The sequence below is a fragment of the Pseudopipra pipra genome, chromosome 5, assembly GCF_036250125.1.
Source record: "Pseudopipra pipra isolate bDixPip1 chromosome 5, bDixPip1.hap1, whole genome shotgun sequence".
In the NCBI taxonomy this organism is placed as follows: Eukaryota; Metazoa; Chordata; class Aves; order Passeriformes; family Pipridae; genus Pseudopipra; species Pseudopipra pipra.
Window position 1 is genome coordinate 5,032,862 of NC_087553.1, and position 18,923 is coordinate 5,051,784.

An 18,923-nucleotide genomic window follows, 5' to 3' on the forward strand; every position below is an offset into this window, starting at 1 on the left:
TAAGAGGAGACACCTTTTAGGGAGAATATGTGAACTTGGCCTTTTTCTGCTCTCTCATGCATCTCTTCCTCTCATACATCCCCAGTATCCCAGTTAGATTAGGGATGACAGAGAATACATCCACTTAGTACCTCTTTATGAGACATAAACATATCTAATCCTTTTATGAACTTGCAGTATTCTCTTCTTTACAGTGTCCTGTTGGCAGTAAACTCCAAGAGTTCACTATATGCTGTGTAAAGAAGTACTACTTCTAGCTGTTGAAATCAGTTTCAAATCTTATGTGCTATATATATGTGCATATATATAATATTCGGTTTCATTCACAATTGTTCTTCCTGACAGACTCCCACTCAACTTGCATGTCCGTATTCATCCAGGGGGACAGCATAAGCATAGTAGGAAAGTAGACTGAAATGCCTATTTTGAGTTGTTCTGTGCTAAAATATAGAAGCTCTTAAGTGCTTAGGCAGGGAACTTGTGCTTATCCTGTTTTGAAGCTGAGAGCTCTGCTTCATAAGTGATATAAAGCAGAAGGAGTAGTGTGGGATAATCTAGTGGAAAGAAAAGATGCAGCTATAACTTGCTGGTTAAAAGGATTCTGGTCTTTCTGAATCAGCATCAGGGCTCTGTCTAATCTCCTTCCTCCACTCGTGTTGCAACAGAGGGTTGCCTAAAGTGAGCTATGTTGGCTCTTTGCCACTCAATATTTCCCTTCACTGGGGAAACCCCCAACTAACTTTTAAAGTCAGCTTTATGGTCCCAGGAGAGTGCCAAAGGTGGTATGAGGCACCTCACCACCTTCTTGAAGAATTTGAAGGCAAAGATAGGGGAGGGATCACAGGAGGCAACCTAGACAAGCTCATATTGAGCTATTCCTGCTACTTCATTAGCTGACGCCTCCTGCTCAACATACTGATCAACCCTGCTTTTTTATTACTGTTATTTCAGAGGGGAGTTGCCAGAACTGATTCATTGTTTTTGGACAGGCAAATACAAAGTGAGCAAACTGCCTTGTCTTTGACAACTGAAAAGCATATAAGAGAAAAAAAGCTTCTGAAAGTTCTTTGTCTCTGCCATCTAGAAAGCATAGCCTTCCAAGAGGAAGGTCTGTGATTCAGGGGGGAAATCCCATGACAAAGCCTTTAGCCCTAACAATTGCATGTAAGAGAGATTAAGTCATGGGAAACTCCTGTGAATAGAGTTGCATGAATAAAAAGAAACATGCAGCAACATGAAACATGCCTAGCTTCAGGTTTCACTGCCAACTTGAAACATTGACCATGTTTATGAAATTGTTCACTGGGCTACATGTGTCTTTCGAGCAAGCAGAAGCCTAATTTCAAGGGATCTGGGGGGGTAGGGCAGATGCAGGACGATGCATGGCTTGGCTTTGCATCAAGCATTCAATATTAACATTCTCTGCCATGTGTCGATAGGAAAATGAGAAGAACCCGGGTATTCTCAAAAGGATTACAGGGACTGCTTCAGCCTTGCGGTAGCTGAGGAGCTCAGTACACCATGCAGTGTCCAGGGGGCTTGGAAGACTTCGTTCTGTCTTCAGGAACCCTTAGGGTAAAGCTAGGCAAACAATAGCAGAAAACTTAATTTGTTGTTTTGTGGTTTGGGGTTTTTTTTGTTTATCTAATGCTCAAGCCATTACACGGCTGCTCAGCTGCCGAGCCCGCGGCTCTGTAACGCTGACCACGGGCCGGTGAGGGCAGAGCTGCCGCCGGGGACACGGAGGCACTGGATCACAGGAGCAGCAAAACTGGGGTTCGATTTAGGGCTCAGAGCTCGAGAGCCCGTGCGCAGGGTCGGACGGGCAGCCCCCACCAGCCCCTGGTCATCGACACAGAGCCACTGAAGCGGCCGGTGAGCTGCCGTGGGACGGCGCGTTACAAAAAAAGGCCAAAAACTAACGAAACAACAAATTAAGCTGCTGCGGGGCCTCCTGGGAAATGTAGTTCCCCGCTTAGATAGGTGAGGGCCAATCACCGCTTCCCTCCCCGCTGGGCCTGCTGGGAGTTGTGGTTCTTCTCGCCCCCAGCAGAGCAGTGGCCAAGGGCGGTGGGGCCGGGCAAGACTACATTTCCCACCGCGCACCGCTCTGCTGCCGCCCTCGCGCCCGTCGGCTGTAAACAAACAGGGCGGCGAGTGATGGCGGCGGCCGCGGGGGGCCCTGAGGTGTCCTGAGCGTCGGCTGTCTGTCCGCTGGGGCTGCGGACGGGCGGGCGGCTCTGCCGGGCTCGGGCTGCGGCGCGGCGGACTCGTGGCGGCACACATGGATGACAGCAAGGTAAGGGCCTGGGGGGCCCACCTTGGAGCCGAAGCTGAGGGCAGCCGGCGAGGCTCTTGGTGCAGGGAGCCTGCTGAAATCTCCTCTCGAAGGGCTCTGGTCGCTGCAGCCGCCAGGAAGGAGGGGTTGCCCCCTTCTTTTTCTTTGCTTGCAGCTCTTGGATGATACTTCTGGCGTTTCCGTAGAGCTCCAGACGTGAGCTAGGGGCAAGTCGAGAGACTAAAGGTTGCCCCGAGGGTTTGGTGACTCCATCCGAGATGCCATTTCTCTTGGGAGGGCTCTTCCCATTGCAGGTTGCTGTGTCAGGATGAGGTAAGCAGTATTTATACCTCATTTTGTAGCTGCTGCGGTCTTACACCTTGAGCCATCGTGTCCTTAAAATCTCCTAAAAATTCCACTGAGTCATGCTTTCCTCCTTATTGAGGGGGTTGGCCTGCCTAATTGGAGTGTTGTCTGTGAACTGAACAACTGTGAAAGGAATTTCCCCGTAAGAACAGAGACAACTGAATTTCATTAGTAGTGAAGTAACCATTCTGTAGCTGTGTTTTCCTTTGTCTGCATGACATAATTAATTTAGAATTGGGCTTGCATGCTGTAATGTTTTCCTTAATTCATTGTGCACTTTAATTTAGCCTTATCTGGTTTAGGAGAGCATTAGAAAAATGGTTCTTGTTAACATATTCCTTTAATTGGAAAGAAATAGTAAGAAAGGGAGAGGTAGAATAGCTGAACATCAGATCTAGAAAAAATTCATGTTTCAGTTCTGAAGGATGTTCTTAAATTATGCACACAAAAAAAATCCAAACCAGACCCAAAATATGACCTTCTTTTCTGCTGTAGACCTTACTTGAAACTAAGGCTTGTTCAGGTACTGGTCTCACTTCTTGCTGTGGTTTGAGCTATTGATTGTGTAAGGGAAAGAGTTTAGTGATGTAGCTGTTCCTTGGCAATTAATTCCTGTTAAAACAACACTTGTGCACCTCTGAAGTATTTAAACACAGGAAAAAGGAGGAACTCTTATAGTAGTTTCAATGTTTATAGGTGAAATTACTTTGTTAGTTTGGAAGACTACATATAACTTATTTATTATATACATTGGGAAGCAGGGAGTTTGAACTAGGGTAAGAAGTATTTTGCATATTTTTGTTAGCTGATAACTCTAGTTGGAAACCATTAAAATAAAGTTTTATATAGCTAACTGCAATCTTTTGTATTAACTTTGGAAGTTTTTATAGGGAATGCTCTGGCAATACTTATTTGGGTAATTAACTTTTCAGTTTATAGCTAGAAATGAGAAATAAAATAAGGTTTTAACATCAGATCACTTTTGTTATTCCAGTGAAATTAAAAACAAGCAAACAAAAACCAAACCACCACCAAAAACCATTGGGGTTACCCTCTATTATTACAAATATTCTTGCCTTGTACGGAAAAGATAGCTTTAGTTTTTAAAAAGTTTAGATGAAATGTATTTTTCCTCAAAAATAAATTGAACTGAACCAAATGATTAGATTGAGCTTTAAGAAAAAAGTGCATTTTGGAGACAAATATATTTTAATGTTATTTTTTAATTTAAAGTGGGATTTGGGGAGGAAAAAAATGTATAGTGCATCATTCTTAATATTAGCAGTGGAGTGTAGTAACTGATTACTTTTTTTGAAGGGGAATGAAAATTCAATGAAATGCACCCAAAGGTATTTTTAAATGCCTTGTTAGTTCAACATGTGTTGGACATACAAAGAAAGGCTTAGGAAAACCTTTTGTTACCCAGTTCTGATGGCAACAGACAGGTCCATTCTTCAGATTTTTGAGAGAGCAGATCTCAATCTCACCTTCTCAACTTTGAAGGGATTTGCTCTTGGTTGTTGACTTTCTTTTGCTTGTAAATAAATTGCTGCATCATCTAAATGAAGAAGCAAATTCCTTTCATCTCGTAAAAGAGGCAGTGGCTGTTTAAAGCCAGGTCTCCAGCTCAGATTGTTTGCTCTTCATCAGGCTGGTTCCAGGGGCTTGGGCAAGGATGTTGGTCTTGAAGTCTGACTTTTTCTAAACTTCCACAAAATTGCAATGTGTGAAGTGAAAGAAAAGCCTTCGAATAGGTAAGCTCAGCGTGTTTTTAGGTGTTACCTGAGTTTGAAAAAGCAAGCCCTCAGATAAACTGTTTATATGGGGCATTTACATTTATGGATTGAGCATCTGTGATGCCTTGCTCTGGTGTTCATACAGCTTTTCCATTTTAAGGGAGTGCTTGGTGTTAGAGCAGGGGAAGGTCCACTGCAAAAGGCTGCACGCAAGGAGTTGCATTGCTTTCTACAAACCTACCTTTGAAACATCAAATACTCAGTCCTGTCTGGTCCTGAGCCATAATTATGGGAATACAGATGTCCCTTGGAGGGAAGTGTGGGAGCAAGGCAGATGTGCTTCAAATAGAGAACCTGATGAGTCTTCATCCATGAGATGTCTTATAGCAGGTGTCTGCCTGTGGCCCTTGCTGTTGCGTGTGACAAGGATCACAGAGACAGTGATCTCCCAGGCAATCCTGAAGTCTACTCTGGGTTATGCTTTGAATGCCACGCAGGGACTGAGAGCTAGTGTGGAGTGACTTCAGTTGTTAAGGAGGTGGGCTGCTAAGTTTTCACCCTGCAGGGCTTTTTCAGAATATGTAGATTTGCAATGTGCTGGAGAAATTTTCCACCCAGGATCATATCTGAATATAAAGCATTCTCACTGCTGCTTGCTTGGCAAAATAAAACCTGTACAGGTTATAATTTTGGTTATAATTTTATATGAGCAATTTTAAGTCATTAGATGTTTTAAGAAGGTGCTGCTTGGCATTGCTCAGATGGCACATCGGCTCATATTTTCAATGAATGAGTAAAATGGATGAGCTTAAACCCTATAAAATAGCTAGAGCAGTTTTATTTCATTGTTGCAGTGAACTAGGAGGCTATACGTGGTAGAGTTAGCTGACATCCCTGTGTCTGTTCTGAGCTCTAACAGAGACAGGTTTAAAGAAGTGCCTGGCTTCTGTTGGTGTGAATTGGCAGAATGTGTACAGCACGTTGGTGGATGTGCTTCCACGGGTGAGGTGTAGGTCCTTCCCTGGGGGAAGAGGAGGACTCTCACCTCTTGAGCAGGAAGGTGGTATCTGTTTGATTGCTGCCCTGAACCTTAATCTTGACTTCTGGGTGCCTGTGTAACACCTTATGAAAACACTTGTTATTTATTCCTAGCTTATACTTTTTTTAATAGACATTGCAGCAAAGACAGTCTTTATGCATTTGTGCAAAAGATTACATTCTTAGTGTGTTAATCACTTTGTATCATTAGGGTTTTAAGATAGATGTCTATTGACATACCAGCTTAAGACATAAAGTGTTTGCTCACTAAATAGTATCTTATATTTTTGGATCGTTATGGGAAGCATTTTGTCTGCTAGTGAAAGTTAAATCTATGTTAAGCATATAAAATGTCATGCAACGGAGGAATAACAAGCATACTTTCCAGCTGGGTTTTGTACTGCTGCTGTAAATGGTATGCTTTGAATTGGGAGATCAGAAAACTTCGTCTTTATTAGCAGACTTGTGACTAACTTAATTTGCTTTCTGATTTTGAGAAAATGTTTGCCAGTGTGAATAGATTCCTCTCCCCTCTACTGTAATGCAGCACTTAGGTTTTATTTCTTACTAATCATTTTTACAGTTTTATGTAAATTCTGTATATGGTCATCAGCTTCATGTTAAGTTAAATTCTGCACACCTGTACCTTCAGCTGCTAATGCAATGAAGATTCCACTTAAGATGATTCTTTGAGCTGGATCTCAACTACTGTTTGATAGAACTGCTGATTTATTGGTGAATGAACTCCGAGCTGCTGGAAAATGCTGAACTGGTCAATGTGATCAGCATTGCTTTGACACTTCAGATAGTGTTGTTTTAATCTGCTGAATTGTTTAAAACCTGCAGATGTCACAATGAGGCCGCTTTATCAAAATCTTCGATCCGAGGGGCTCAGTTCCTCAGGGTTGTGAGTGCTAGTAACTGTATTATGTATGCATCTCCTTCCTAAGGAGAACTCTGTCATGCATTCTGGATGTGCTTTTGTAGGTGCTGCATCCTTCTAATAAAAAAATCAAGAAATGTGAGGGATTTTCTATGTCAGGTCAGGTAATTGCAGCTATTTCCAATTCCAGGTCACATAACTTTGTGGTTGAACACTGATGGCAGATAAGAATTAGATTATGATCTAGGTACTGTATTAAAAAGAAAATCTTAAAATCACAGAGTATGCTGAGTTGGAAAAGACCCATCAAGATCATCCAGTCCAACTCCTGGCCCTGCGCAGGACACCCCAAGAATCACACCATGTACCTTGGGGAAAGAATTATGTTTTTCCATTTTCTGAAGTCTGAGCGAAGTGAAGTGGGGCTTGGTCATACATCTAACTAATGCATGTCATTACTAATATTTCTATGTCAAATTTTATAGTTGATGTTTTTCTGGGTCTTGATTGCTTATGACTCATGACTCTGTGGAAAAAAACCCAGATTCCTACTGCTGAATGCTAATAGATCACATCCCTTTATAAACTCCAGAGGAATACAAAGGGACAAAAAATGTTTGCCTGCTTGTTTCTTGGTCTGTTGCCATGTTCAACATCAACTATCACTTCTGCTTTGTCTTCTTTCTGTCACATCAGCATAGCAACTGAGTAGGCAAACATGATTTGGAAGCCAGGGGGATATGGTAATGTTGGATGGGGGCAAAGGATTTCCCAGGCCTTTTTTTCCCCAGCTGGGTTGCTTAAGGTTACAGCAGGAGCTTTTAAATATTGATAAGGGAAAAGTGATGATGATGCAGGATTTGATTAAATGGCTTACCAGACCAACTTTGCAGTGTGATGCTTAATTGTATGGTGAACTCCAGGAGCCATAAAGACAGTATGAGTTCTTTAGGGATGGTGTGAAGTCAGATTATTAGGGTCAAAAACCCAAAAGGTACAAGCCTTTTTCCTGCCATAAGACAGCTTGTGTGCAGGATTGCTGCAGTGGTAAAAGATCTTGGAGAGAGAGCAATTAGTACACCAATCTGTAGAAAGCTCTCTGGAGTAACTAAAGGGAAAGCAATTCATTGGTAATGGTGGATCCAGGATGCATTTGCAATGTGCTAAGCAGTCTTTAACTTGCTGTATGTGAGAAACAGGGTGGTGGGAACTATTCACCTGCCCGACATTGTGGTGAAAGGGCATGGCTGTGACTGCTACTGTGCTGGACTAAGACTCGAGTTATTTTGTTCATAGAACAGTGTGGGGTGTGCTGGGGCTCCAGCCTTAAAAGCTAGCTCACTCTACTTCTAGAAGGTCAGAACTCAGTGGCAAAGGTTTTTTAAGAGAGCTGGAGTGTACCTCTCTACAAGACCTTATCTAGCTCTTGAATTCAAAGATTTACTTTGGACTACCTTGCACTGGCACAGAAAAGCCCCAGGTGCTAAAAGTCTTCAAGAATTGAAGTACTTGGTGGAGTGAGTGGATTATTCAAACTGTATTCAGCAGTTATAGTGTAAAAGAGCTTCATTTGTTTTCTTTGCTCTTCTGAATGTATTGTATTTGTTTCATTATCATAGATGTCCATTAAGTACTTTCTGTTCCTTCATTTGCTTATGGTAGCTAGCTACTCCTGAATAAATTAGGAGAGGCAATACAGAGAGAGTAGGATTATGTTGGCATGTGATTGTTGTCTCACTTTCTAAAGAAAGAATAGGCTGAATTGTATAGTCCTTTTTTTTCTCTTCATTCTAGCACATCAATTCACCCTAGTGAATTGTTTTTATTACAGCCTGCTAAGTTTGTAGAACAAGTGACTTCTTTGAATATTGCAAATTATTTATTTTTTAGAATTACACAGTAAAAGTGCCTTTTTTTTTTTATTTTGAACTCTGATATTTTGAATACTGCCTATTAGAAAAAGTCCCGTCTGTATACAGTATGGTGAAATACTAAGCAGCAGTGAAATTCTTCTATGCAGGTGTGCATGTGTTAATTGTGTTTCTCCACACCCCCTCCATTCAAACAGTGTGGTCAGAATGCAAATAAAGAGAAATCCTCACTTCAGAGGGGAGCTGGGGTGCGTGGCTGATGTAATGCTTACATGGTGATACTACCCAATGACCAGTGAAGTAAGCTTCAGAGCCTATTTAAAACTTTCTTGTGCCATACTCCCGTGCTAAGAGTAAAATATCTGGGTGGGGAAGCATAGAGTAAACACAGAGGAAACTATTCCTTTTTTAAAAAATTTATTTTAATTGTAGCGAGAGAAGCTTTCAGACATCTTAAAAAGGAGACACAAAGAAGAGGGGAAAATGATTGCAAAATCTGCATTCCGTAGGGCAAGAAACTAGGGAGATCTAAGTTAGGTACAGGGAGAGTTGAACACTGATAGGTTGCATGAGGAGACTCACACCAGGCTGTGTAATAATGTTTTGAAGGCCATCATGGCCAGAGTGGTTCAGTACTGATGGAGCAGAGGCAGCAGAAGTAGGACCTGGTGTGACTGAGTAAAACTCCTCAGAAGATTCCTCTGAAAGAAACATGGCCTGAGTAAGCTCAGATGGCTAGTGAATAATTCTGACAAGCTTCATCTTTGGAGTAGGCTGAAACTGTTGATTGCAGCAGAACTAAGTTTTGGATTACATTGATTATATTTTTTTCCAAAATAAAATGTTAAACTGCATAGTATAATATTTCTAGATAATATAGTTTTTCTAATATTTCTGGCAAGTACTAGAGCATGAGTTGTTGATGATACTAAACTTGATTTCACTGCAAGTTGACTATGCCTCCTCAATGTCCCAGATACCCTCCTAGATATCTGAAATAGTGTATCTAGTTCTGGCCTCCCCTGTACAAGAGAGAAATGGAGACACTGGAGAGAGTCCAGCAAAAGGCCTTTAAGATGATGAAGGGACTGGAGCATCTCTCCTGTGAAGAAAGGCTGAAAAGGCCACGACCATCTGTCCTGGAGAGGAGAAGGCTCGGGGAATCTCATCAATGTGTACAAATACCTGAAAGGGAGGGTATAAAGGAGGTGGAGACAGGCTTTCTTCAGTGGTACACAAGTGGGACCAGAGGCAGTGGGTACAAACTGCAACACAGGAGGGTCCATCTGCACATAAGGAAATGTTTGGGTTTTTTTCCTATGAGGATGACTGAGCACTGGCATGGGTGGCCCAGAGGGATTGTGGAGTCTCCCTTCTTGGAGATATTTAAAAGTCATCTGGACATGGTCCTGGGCAGCTAGCCCCAGCTGGCCCTGCTCGAGCTGGAGGGGTTGGTCCAGATGACCTCCTTGCCAACCTCAACCATCTTGTGGAGCTCCAAATCAGATTAGTAGCATTTACAACAGGACTGCCTAAGCACTTACTTCACTGTGAAATCATATCCCTCTCTTTTGTTTTTAATGCTGTTACTGAAAACTTCATACATCAGCATTCATATTTTCTCTGTTGCTCCAGAATCAGTGAATGTATATGCAAGATTTTATACTTGAGACACCGAGAGTTGCAATCACATGGTAACAGCATTACCTTTGCAGAACAGGATCTTTGTTGTGCCCTTCCTTTCCAGGTGGTTGGAGGCAAGGTAAAGAAACCAGGCAAACGAGGTCGTAAACCGGCCAAAATAGATCTGAAGGCAAAACTTGAAAGAAGTCGTCAGAGTGCAAGAGAGTGCAGGGCCAGGAAGAAGCTGAGGTACCAGTACCTGGAGGAACTGGTTTCAAGCAGAGAGCGAGCCATCTGCGCTCTCAGAGAAGAGCTTGAAATGGTAAGAAACTATCATTGAACCTAATCCTCAGTATTATTTGGGACCTGTGCTCATGAACATTTTTTCTCAAAATCATGGTGACTGACAGTGGCATTTGGCTAGCCAGAAGGTATCAAAACATCAGATGCATCCAGCTGTTTGCCTTCTTCGGTGTGTAGAATATGAATTTCGTGTCACAAGTTATCTGCTGGTTTTGACCAGGAAGCAAGTAAAGAAAGTGCCATTGCATTTGAGTCTGTTGTCTTTGAAATATTTGTTTTGAATAACCTTTGGCAGATGTAGAAACAGGTAGATGGTGGAAAGAGATGTGTTAATATATCAAGGGGGAACATACACAGTGTGTCATTGCTTCCCTGTTGGGGAAGTTGATTCTTGCAGTATGCTCTCTGTATAGATGGTTGCACAGCTGTCCTATTTTCCAGCACATGTAAGATGGGTGTCTTGGCCAAATAAACAGCATTAACCAAAGAGAATGTTTCATTTGGAAATCAGACACAGCTCCTCAGTGGTATTGAGGTGCTATTGAAATTTCACTGGGAGCTGAGGGTATTGCCTTGACCTGGCTTTAGGTTTTTTTGAGTAGGCAGGGCTAATCAGCACAAGTGAATAGGTTTAAGATCAGGTGAAAAGTCAGCCAGCTGCCCACAGGTTTTTTGATGTGCTTCTGGGTTTGGCAGTGAAGAATTTAAGATGAGGGAGCTAGGAATAAGGCACATGTGCTGCAACTGTGCCTTGCACAATCAGAAAGGACCTCTTAATAGTCCATCAGCTGCACAGTCATGTGAAATATTTGTTTTTAATAGGCCATGAACTGGAACGGTATTCTTGCATGTCAGCAGCAAGAGATTGCACAAAGTGTTCCATGTTGTTTAATAATTACAGTATTCTGTCCAGTATGGCCACTGAGTAGCAGTTTTTTGATTGAAACAGGATTTGCTGAGGCCAGGTATGCAACCATGGACACATGCTTTGCTCATTAGTGCTCTGCAGTTTCATAAGAGGCTTCAGCTCAGTAAATTCAGACTTTAAATGAATATACCGGAAGGTAAAGATTAGAGCTCTGTTTTGTCTGCTAATGTGATCCTGGCAGTTTGCTAATGCCTAATGTGTTTGCATATTTCAGTACAAGCAGTGGTGCATGGCAATGGACCAAGGGAAAATCCCCTCTGAAATAAAAGCCCTGCTAACTGGAGAGGAGCAAGGCAAAGCACAGCAGAACTCAACCAAACTTGCTAAGGCTGGGAAGACGGAAGCAAACAGCAGCAATCCCTGTAAGTATCCAGCCTATGCTTAATTCCTGTTTTTTTTACATCTTTTGTGGTGTAGGAGGATGGCTGTGGTGTAGGAAGAAACATAAAGATGTGCTTTTGGGCACAAATAGTTGATTGAAGCAAAGAGGTTTGTGGGTGGTACAAAGACTCTGCGTAATGTTTACATGGACAACACAGATACTACACTAGGTAGGAAACTGGGCAGGTATTTTAAAAGAAGACTCAATCTCTGTGTTTCACTGAGGCCCGTGAAGAACTGAGACCTTAATCTTTTACAGCATTTTCTGTTTTCTTAATGCGAGGTGAATGGAGCACATAAAGCATAATTGAATTAAAAACTCCATCAAAAAAACAGTATTCTGGCCATAAGCACTCAGAAGTGAGAAATGCTGGACTTGGCGTTTCCTACGGAGTCTTCTTTCTGACTCATTTGTGCATGTCCAGGGAATGAAATAAGGTTATTCCAGGAATTGGAAGGTGAAAAGATCATGTGATATAAAGTCATATTCTTGATATGCATGTGCAAAGGGAGAGAGTTAAGATGTAGCAAAGGGCAATTCGATATCTTACTACTTCTAATTTTGTAATATTTCATGCTACAGGCTAGATTACACTCTACTGAAATTTTTTTAAAAATAGGAATTCCTAGCTTTATGTTTGAAAGAATCAACATGAAAATCACATTTTTAACCATAACAGTCTTCCCCTGTGATGCATCACTGACAGGAGGCCAATGCAGAACCTTTCGCACTGCAGCAGAGATACCTCGGTAGCTCGCAGAAGAATGCTGTTCTGAGAAGTGGATGCATCCCCAGATGCAGGGGCAAGGATCCCAGTCCGCTGTCTTCTCTTTGCTCCTCCCCACATGAAACTCTTTGATGGTGTTCCTAAGGCTGTGTGGAGTGGGGCTTTTGGGGTAGTAGGTGTTTGTGTAAGTGGAGCATTGTTCTTTCTTTCGCTACACCACCCTCCCCAAATACAGCTATGGCAGCTTTTGGGAATTTCTGTTACAAAATGGGGGCTGCTTTTATATCAGAGTCCAGAATTAGACTGGTTTTGGTTTTGGTAGTTATGTGGTTGTTAACCAGTGTGGGAGTCTGGGAGGTTCTGTAAAGTAAAAGCAAGAGAAGGATCTCATAACAACTTTGCTAAAGCCAAACAGAGTACTGTAGGTCGGGGAGAAGGAAATGAATCAAAAGCTTTCAGTAAGAAGGTTTATAGCGATGTAATTTGTAACCTAAATGAAGATGTTGCTCTCAGCATCCTTCTGTAATCCAGCATGTCTTATATGTGATAGGGATTCTTCAAGAGAGGTACTAGATATATTTCCTACTTCTGCCCATACTTCTTTCACTGAATATATTTTCTACCTCCCATGCTTCTGGTAGGATAGTCAAGGCATGTCCCTGCATCTTGCTTCCAGACATTCCCTCTCACCCATTGGGCCCTGCTATCTTTCTGTAGCTCCCTACATTTTGGGCCCTAGTACTTTCCTGGACAGCAACTTAAAATGGGTTCTGCTGCGTTGTCCTGGTTTCCTAGCCAAAGATAATGCCAAGAACTGGTAGCAAGGAAACCAAGTGGCATCAGTTTTATGATAAGAAAGGTAATGGCAAAACTCTCGTGGGCTGATTTACTCATACTGGTTATTTACAGATAACCTGCCACTTTCTTCAGACTGCTCTTTCTCCTGGATATGCTTTTTGTATTCATATGATGTAACGTGGAGAGTGGAGCTCTCTGGATTTTCAGTGGGAGTTTGGCTTGCTTATTCTGTTCTGTTTATGGCAGTGTCTTTCTCTGTATTTTATGAAATGCATGGAACATTTTTTAATCTTATGTTTTCTTCATTGTTTCATAGAATAAATATTATAATGAATGACTTTGCTAGACTGAATGTTGCCTTCTTTTTATTGAACTAATTGGGTCTGTTTAGCATTACCTCAATTCAAGATGAGTTGAAAGCACTGAAAATAATTTCAGTGTACAGCACAATTGTTTTCAGAATTCCATTCTAAACACTTATATATTGAACCTTAAGGCATGGTTTTAAGTTTATTCTTTAGACCCTCCAAGCATGCACTTAGTTAACAATTGCTATAAATGTTGCACAGATACAGGAAACTGTTATGAAAAGTTAAGTAATACTGAAGTAGAGATGGGGAGGATATGGGGGTTCAGGTTGTGTTGTCCACATCCTGACCCCGGTCATCTACCCCATGTGTTTGAAGTTTGGAACTGCAGTTTGTCCTGAAAGATAGCAATAAAGCTAGCATGTAAGTTTGGGGATTTTTGTCTGTATTGAATGCTTGCATGTCCATTTTCTGGAGGAAGAAAAATCCTGGGCCAAATGTTCAGAACTATACTCTGTGAACCTTGTAGCTGGATTTTGTAACATGATCATACCAGAAGTGTAATGTATTACTTTGGGCTAGAGTTAGTCTTGCACAGTCTACTTTCAGATGTAAACGATGTATTGTACTTAAACATATATTTCAAATGTTATGTGTGTGCTTAAGTGTCTTTCTGAATCAGGAATGTAGAAAACATGCACGGGAGTTACGGTACGTGACAAGAACAGGTCCACTCAGCACTAGCTAATGTGACAGACTCAGCTCTGCTCTTGCCAGAAATACCCTGTTTGTTTTCTTCCCTCTTTCTGTGTTTCACCGAACGAGAAGCCTCTCAGAAGAAAGTTTTATTTTCTGAAGGAGACGGTGAGTTGGAATTTCTCATTGTGATGGGCAACAATTTTTTTCTGTTCCCCATCATGGCTTCTGCTTCTTGGCTTAATCAGCAGTTGACATTACAGGATTGTGTTTGGCAAGCCTGAGTCCAGCTCTGTGGCACAGATAGTGCCACATCCATGTTCTAACAGGTTTTTTGTACTTCATGCAGATGGACACGAGACATGTTACAGCCTGCATCATCTTCAATGGTTTTGTTGTTTGTCCTCCATGCAAAAATATGAGACACATAGTTGCAGGCTCTAACTGTAGTTTTTCAATCTGCTCTTAGATGCTGTAGTTCATTACAAAATGTAAGATTCCTAGCAGCAATCATTAAAGTTCCATGGCTTCCATCATGTGACAGATTGTGCTGTGTTATAAATTTTTTGGCCTTAGCTAGATCTCCGGGAGCCCTTCATTTTAGAGCTTGAAGTTTAGCAGTTCCCCTTGAAAACTAACAAATGTTTGTGGTTCATGTTTGTTTGCTACTCTAATGCTTACAGTCTTCATCCACATTGATGTGGCTCCTCGAAGTGATACAACCAAGTCCTCTGACTAGGAGTCTCATCTAGTACCCTAAATAATGAAGGATGGTATAGTCTTATCCTCTCCTTGTGCAAAATGGGCACAGCCTTTCTCACATTTCTGCTGCAGTTAGTGAGCACAGCTGGTTCTCTCTCACACGTACTGAAGGAAGGAAATGAGCCTGGAAATGCTTCATTTTCCTACTTCCTGTGGAAATCTAATGCTCAGCTAGAGCCATTTGCCCAGCTAAAGTGCAAATGGCTCTTGGAAACTATGCAGTCTCCAGAAAAGGTTGTCTACTATTTGGTGTTTACAACAACACTAGAACTGTACAGTTAAGTGTAATGAGACTGAACTCAGTTGATGATGATGGAGTAAGCACTGTACAGTTACACTAATCCTTTTGGGGAATGTAACCCAAGGATGTACTAGATAGTGGCAGCTTCACAAGAAAAACATGCATTAAGTCTTCTTTTTATATGCTTCGTGCATAGAATCCTGAACAGTGAAGTGGATACATTTAATTGACTTGTCACTTAGCTGAGAATATTTTGAAATTGTGTGTAAAAAAAAAAAAAAAAAATCAAAGTCTGCTTTCATAATCTGATAAGTGTTTGTCAAAAAATCAGTATTCTGTTAAGTGTTTTTTAAAGACTATTTTAACTTATATCAGAGGTTTGGTTTTTTTGATGTATTAGACAAATTTCAGAAAGCTTTTTCTTGTCGGCTGAAACCTGGCTAACTTTGAGAAAGTGCCTGTAACTGTTTTTTTTTTCCTTTTTACATTTTAGGGTGAAGATTAATCTACATCAATAATGAATCTAGTTTTTCCTGGAATCCCATGAAGAGGTGGAGAAGATTTGGGATCGTAGTTCCAGTTCCTACTGTCCAAGAAATTGTAATCTCTCTAATTACCTATAAAATTACTGTCAATATAAGAACCAAATGTTTGAGACTAATCTCAAAATGCAGAGAAATCAGAGGCAAAGCTGAAATAAGAACTCTAGTCCTCTTCATGAGTTGCAGCATGAGTGACAGCTGATGTAGAAATCCCTGTTGCAGGCAAGCAAGGCAAAATACCAGTCAGTGAGTTACTGCTGTTAGTGCCATTGAGCATTAATTTCTCTGTTAATAACTGAGTTTCTTATATGACTCTGTTGTGAATTTGTGAGAGAAAACAAACTTCTAATCCACAGTAAAATCTGAGGTATCACATACAGAATAGCACATCGGGGAACTAAAATTCAGCTGATGCTGTATTTATAGAAAGTAAAGATTTGTGTGTGTAGATATATTGTGGCCTTCCAGTACCTGAAGGGAGCCTACAAGAAAGATAGAGAAAGGCTATTTACAAAGGCCTGTGGTGGCAAGACAAGAGGGAATGGCTTCAAACAGACAGAGGGTAGGTTTAGATTAGATATTAGGAAAAAATTCTTTACTGTAAAGGTGACGAGGCACTGGCACAGGTTGTCAGAGAAGTTGTGGATGCCCCATCCCTGGATGTGTTCAAGACCAGGTTGGGTGGGGCTCTGAGCAATATTTAAATTGCAACTAGAAAATGCTGTCATTGTTCAGCTAATGATTTTCGTCAGGAGTTCATTATAAAAAAAAGAACCTAAACAACTGATTTTCAGTTTCTTTTTTTCCTCCGTAAAAAGCACTTGGAAGGCAGAATTTTGCTTTTATAAAAAGTAGAGGATTAACTCTGCTTTTTGGGTGTCTGCATTAACTGACAACTGGCTTAATCAATGCTAGTAACATTGATTGCTGCTTCAAGCAATTCTTGTGTATGATCTCTATATGTTTGGGTGGGTATTGGTGACATTCTTAACTATGCTGCAGCTGATAGGTGTTCTGTTGATGAAATAAATTTGTGAATAAAAGACTACAAGTGGGTTATAAAATGCATTTTCATGAGACTGTATTCAGTGTGAATAGAAACAGCTTGCCATGAGGCGTGACTTGTTTCCATGCCTTCTTTCTCATGGCAATGTAGAAAATACATTTTGATCAAGTTTTACGGTGCTGGCGACAGCAATGCTCCATGTTCTTGTGGTACAGCATACCAGCAGTGGCCTCCAACTTCACCATCTCCTTATGTGGTATGCTGTGAATGCCTGCTGATGTAAGAACAATTCTTTCCTACTCCATATCAAACACAGATCTGGCCGTGTTGCTAGGTCAGTGTTTTCTGTTTTGCATTTCTGGGCTTTTTCTTTCCTCTCCCCTTTGAAATCCGCTTTGCAGTATGCATTCCCTTTTTCCTACAGGAAAAGGGTATTCTGTGAATCTCCTTTCTTCCCCAAGTGGCCTGGCAGCTATTTTCAAAAGCTGCCAGGGGTTCCTTTTCCAGAGGACTATATAAAAACATGAGTTACTCTGCTGTTTCTGCCTCTGCACACGCTCTGTACCACACCCACCAACTCATACTGAGTACCCTTTCTACATTTCAAGCTCTCAGTAACATCAGTGTAAATACCCCTTCTGCACTCCAAACTCTTAATAATATCATCATCCTCTGTAGCTCAGGACCCTCTTGTTTCTCAGCCGAGCGCAAGCAGAGCTGGTATCAGCTCCCCCCAGAGTGTTTTTTGCTTGCTCAAGCATTTTTCTGATAAGCTGTATGATCAGGAAGAAGGCAGCAGCATTAGCAGACAGTAGTGATGTTGTTCAGTTGTAGATGCTGGGCGTGTCCTCCCAGCATGTAGATGCTGGGAAACAGTTCTACTCCTCCCAGAGTGGTAAGTCGTCTTTAACTTGAAACACTGGGATTTAGATGACTCTGTTACTTGTATTTGTAAAATTCTAGGTTGCCCGGCATTTTCAGCAGTGACAGTGCTTTCAAACAAAGGGAGTTTAGCTTAGGTTTACACACTTGAAACAGCCTATGGAATTAGGGGTGGGGATTAATTTTAAAAATTTTGGCCCAAAGTGATTTTATCTCATGAACATCACTGAGAAAAGGTTTCATCAAAGTAAATACAATAACAGTGTTGGTTTTCCATTTAAATCTGGGGTCCTGTCTGCGATCTTGGATAGCAAAAGGGGAAGGAGGTTTGCCTGGCTTTCTGATCAGCTGCTGACTCTTGTGACAAGTATTTGTGTAAACCTTCTCAAGGTGATGCCTCGGTCAGGGATGTATCAGTGTGAACACTCACTTCAGCAAGGTGTGTTTCTCATTACTTTATTCTTAGGGTTTCCTGCCTTCTGAAATAAAATAGTAATTTTTTATTAGTAGTAACCAATGGAACCGAAGAGGATTGCTCTGGGTATTTGAGAAACAGCCAATTAACTACTTCCATTTTTTGAATTTACGTAATGTTTTTTTTTCAGAAGCCACTTAATGTTGTCATCATTTCAATCCAATGCCACATTGTAATGGAGCTGATATTGTCTACATGTGCTGACAGATAAAGAAGGCTGACTGACAGCGAAAGAACAATTATAAAGGTTATCTGTTTTAATCCCTCCGCCAGGGACTACTTGTGAAATGAGCACAGTTGCAGTTCTGTGAATGTATTAATAAAAGAATGTAGGCAGAATGATGAATGGCCTCTTGTGATTGCTTGCATTCACCTTGCATTTTTTTTCTGAATCATGTTCTTTGTATGAAATAAGGCATAGAAACAAAATAAATGTGCCTGTTATTAACACAGCTTTGTCTTAGTCTGTCAGAAATACTACTACCAACTGTGACTTTATCACCTGTTAACATGGATTAAAATGATTGTCTTTATTACTGTAAAAGTTCTTTTCCCCTGTCTTTATTAGTATATACCTGTTTTCAGACATCAGGGAGAATTTTATAAAGTAGCAATTTCAAGTTAATTAGAAAGGATAGAGACAAGTGCAGGGATTGTCAGCGATGCTTTTAAGTGCTAATTTCTTCCATGTGTGCCATTTTTCTATCACGCTTGGTTTGGAGATCTACCTGGAGATAGTAAGAGTAGAATGGAGGATCAATACTGATGCACTCCAGTTTTGTTTCTGTTGTCAGGTGCTGACTGCTAGCCTTCCAAGGAGCATTGAGAGCTTTCGAGGACACAATTTGACTATAGCAAGGGGCAGGGAAGACTTAGTAGTGTTTCTCTTGCAGTGATCAGGCTACAAGAAAGAATCAACTGTGGTCGCCAGTGCTTAGCAATTGCTTGTCCTGTGGGTAGTGACATGGACCCCTGCAAACTCCTGCCCTCCAAAGAAAAATAGAACTTGAGTTGCTTTTCATTAAACAATTAATCCAAGATTCCAAGCTCTCCTCCTACCTGTATACCAGCTGTTTCA

General features: G+C 41.2%; 1 protein-coding gene across 3 annotated transcripts; it reads left to right on the forward strand.

Annotated features, from left to right (window-relative positions):
- Positions 1-2,067: 2,067 nt before the first annotated feature.
- Positions 2,068-18,389, forward strand: CREBL2 (cAMP responsive element binding protein like 2). Of its 3 annotated transcripts, none has more exons than XM_064654256.1 (4): positions 2,068-2,299; positions 9,920-10,117; positions 11,241-11,388; positions 12,115-13,271. In XM_064654256.1, coding segments are annotated over exons 1-4 (363 nt in total). In that variant the 5' UTR covers positions 2,068-2,284; the 3' UTR covers positions 12,117-13,271. The 3 variants fall into 3 exon arrangements, with proteins under 3 accessions (XP_064510326.1, XP_064510324.1, XP_064510325.1); XM_064654254.1 differs by having other exon boundaries at positions 2,072-2,299; positions 12,088-13,271; XM_064654255.1 differs by lacking the exon at positions 12,115-13,271 and adding an exon at positions 15,434-18,389 and having other exon boundaries at positions 2,119-2,299.
- Positions 18,390-18,923: the final 534 nt, after the last annotated feature.

What these genes read in the sequence shown, in the direction of transcription:
- CREBL2 (XM_064654254.1), top strand. An exon ending in TCAGAGAAGAGCTTGAAATG is followed by an intron (nt 10,118 to 11,240) that starts GTAAGAAACTAT and finishes TGCATATTTCAG; the next exon opens with TACAAGCAGTGGTGCATGGC. An exon ending in AGCAAACAGCAGCAATCCCT is followed by an intron (nt 11,389 to 12,087) that starts GTAAGTATCCAG and finishes TAACCATAACAG; the next exon opens with TCTTCCCCTGTGATGCATCA.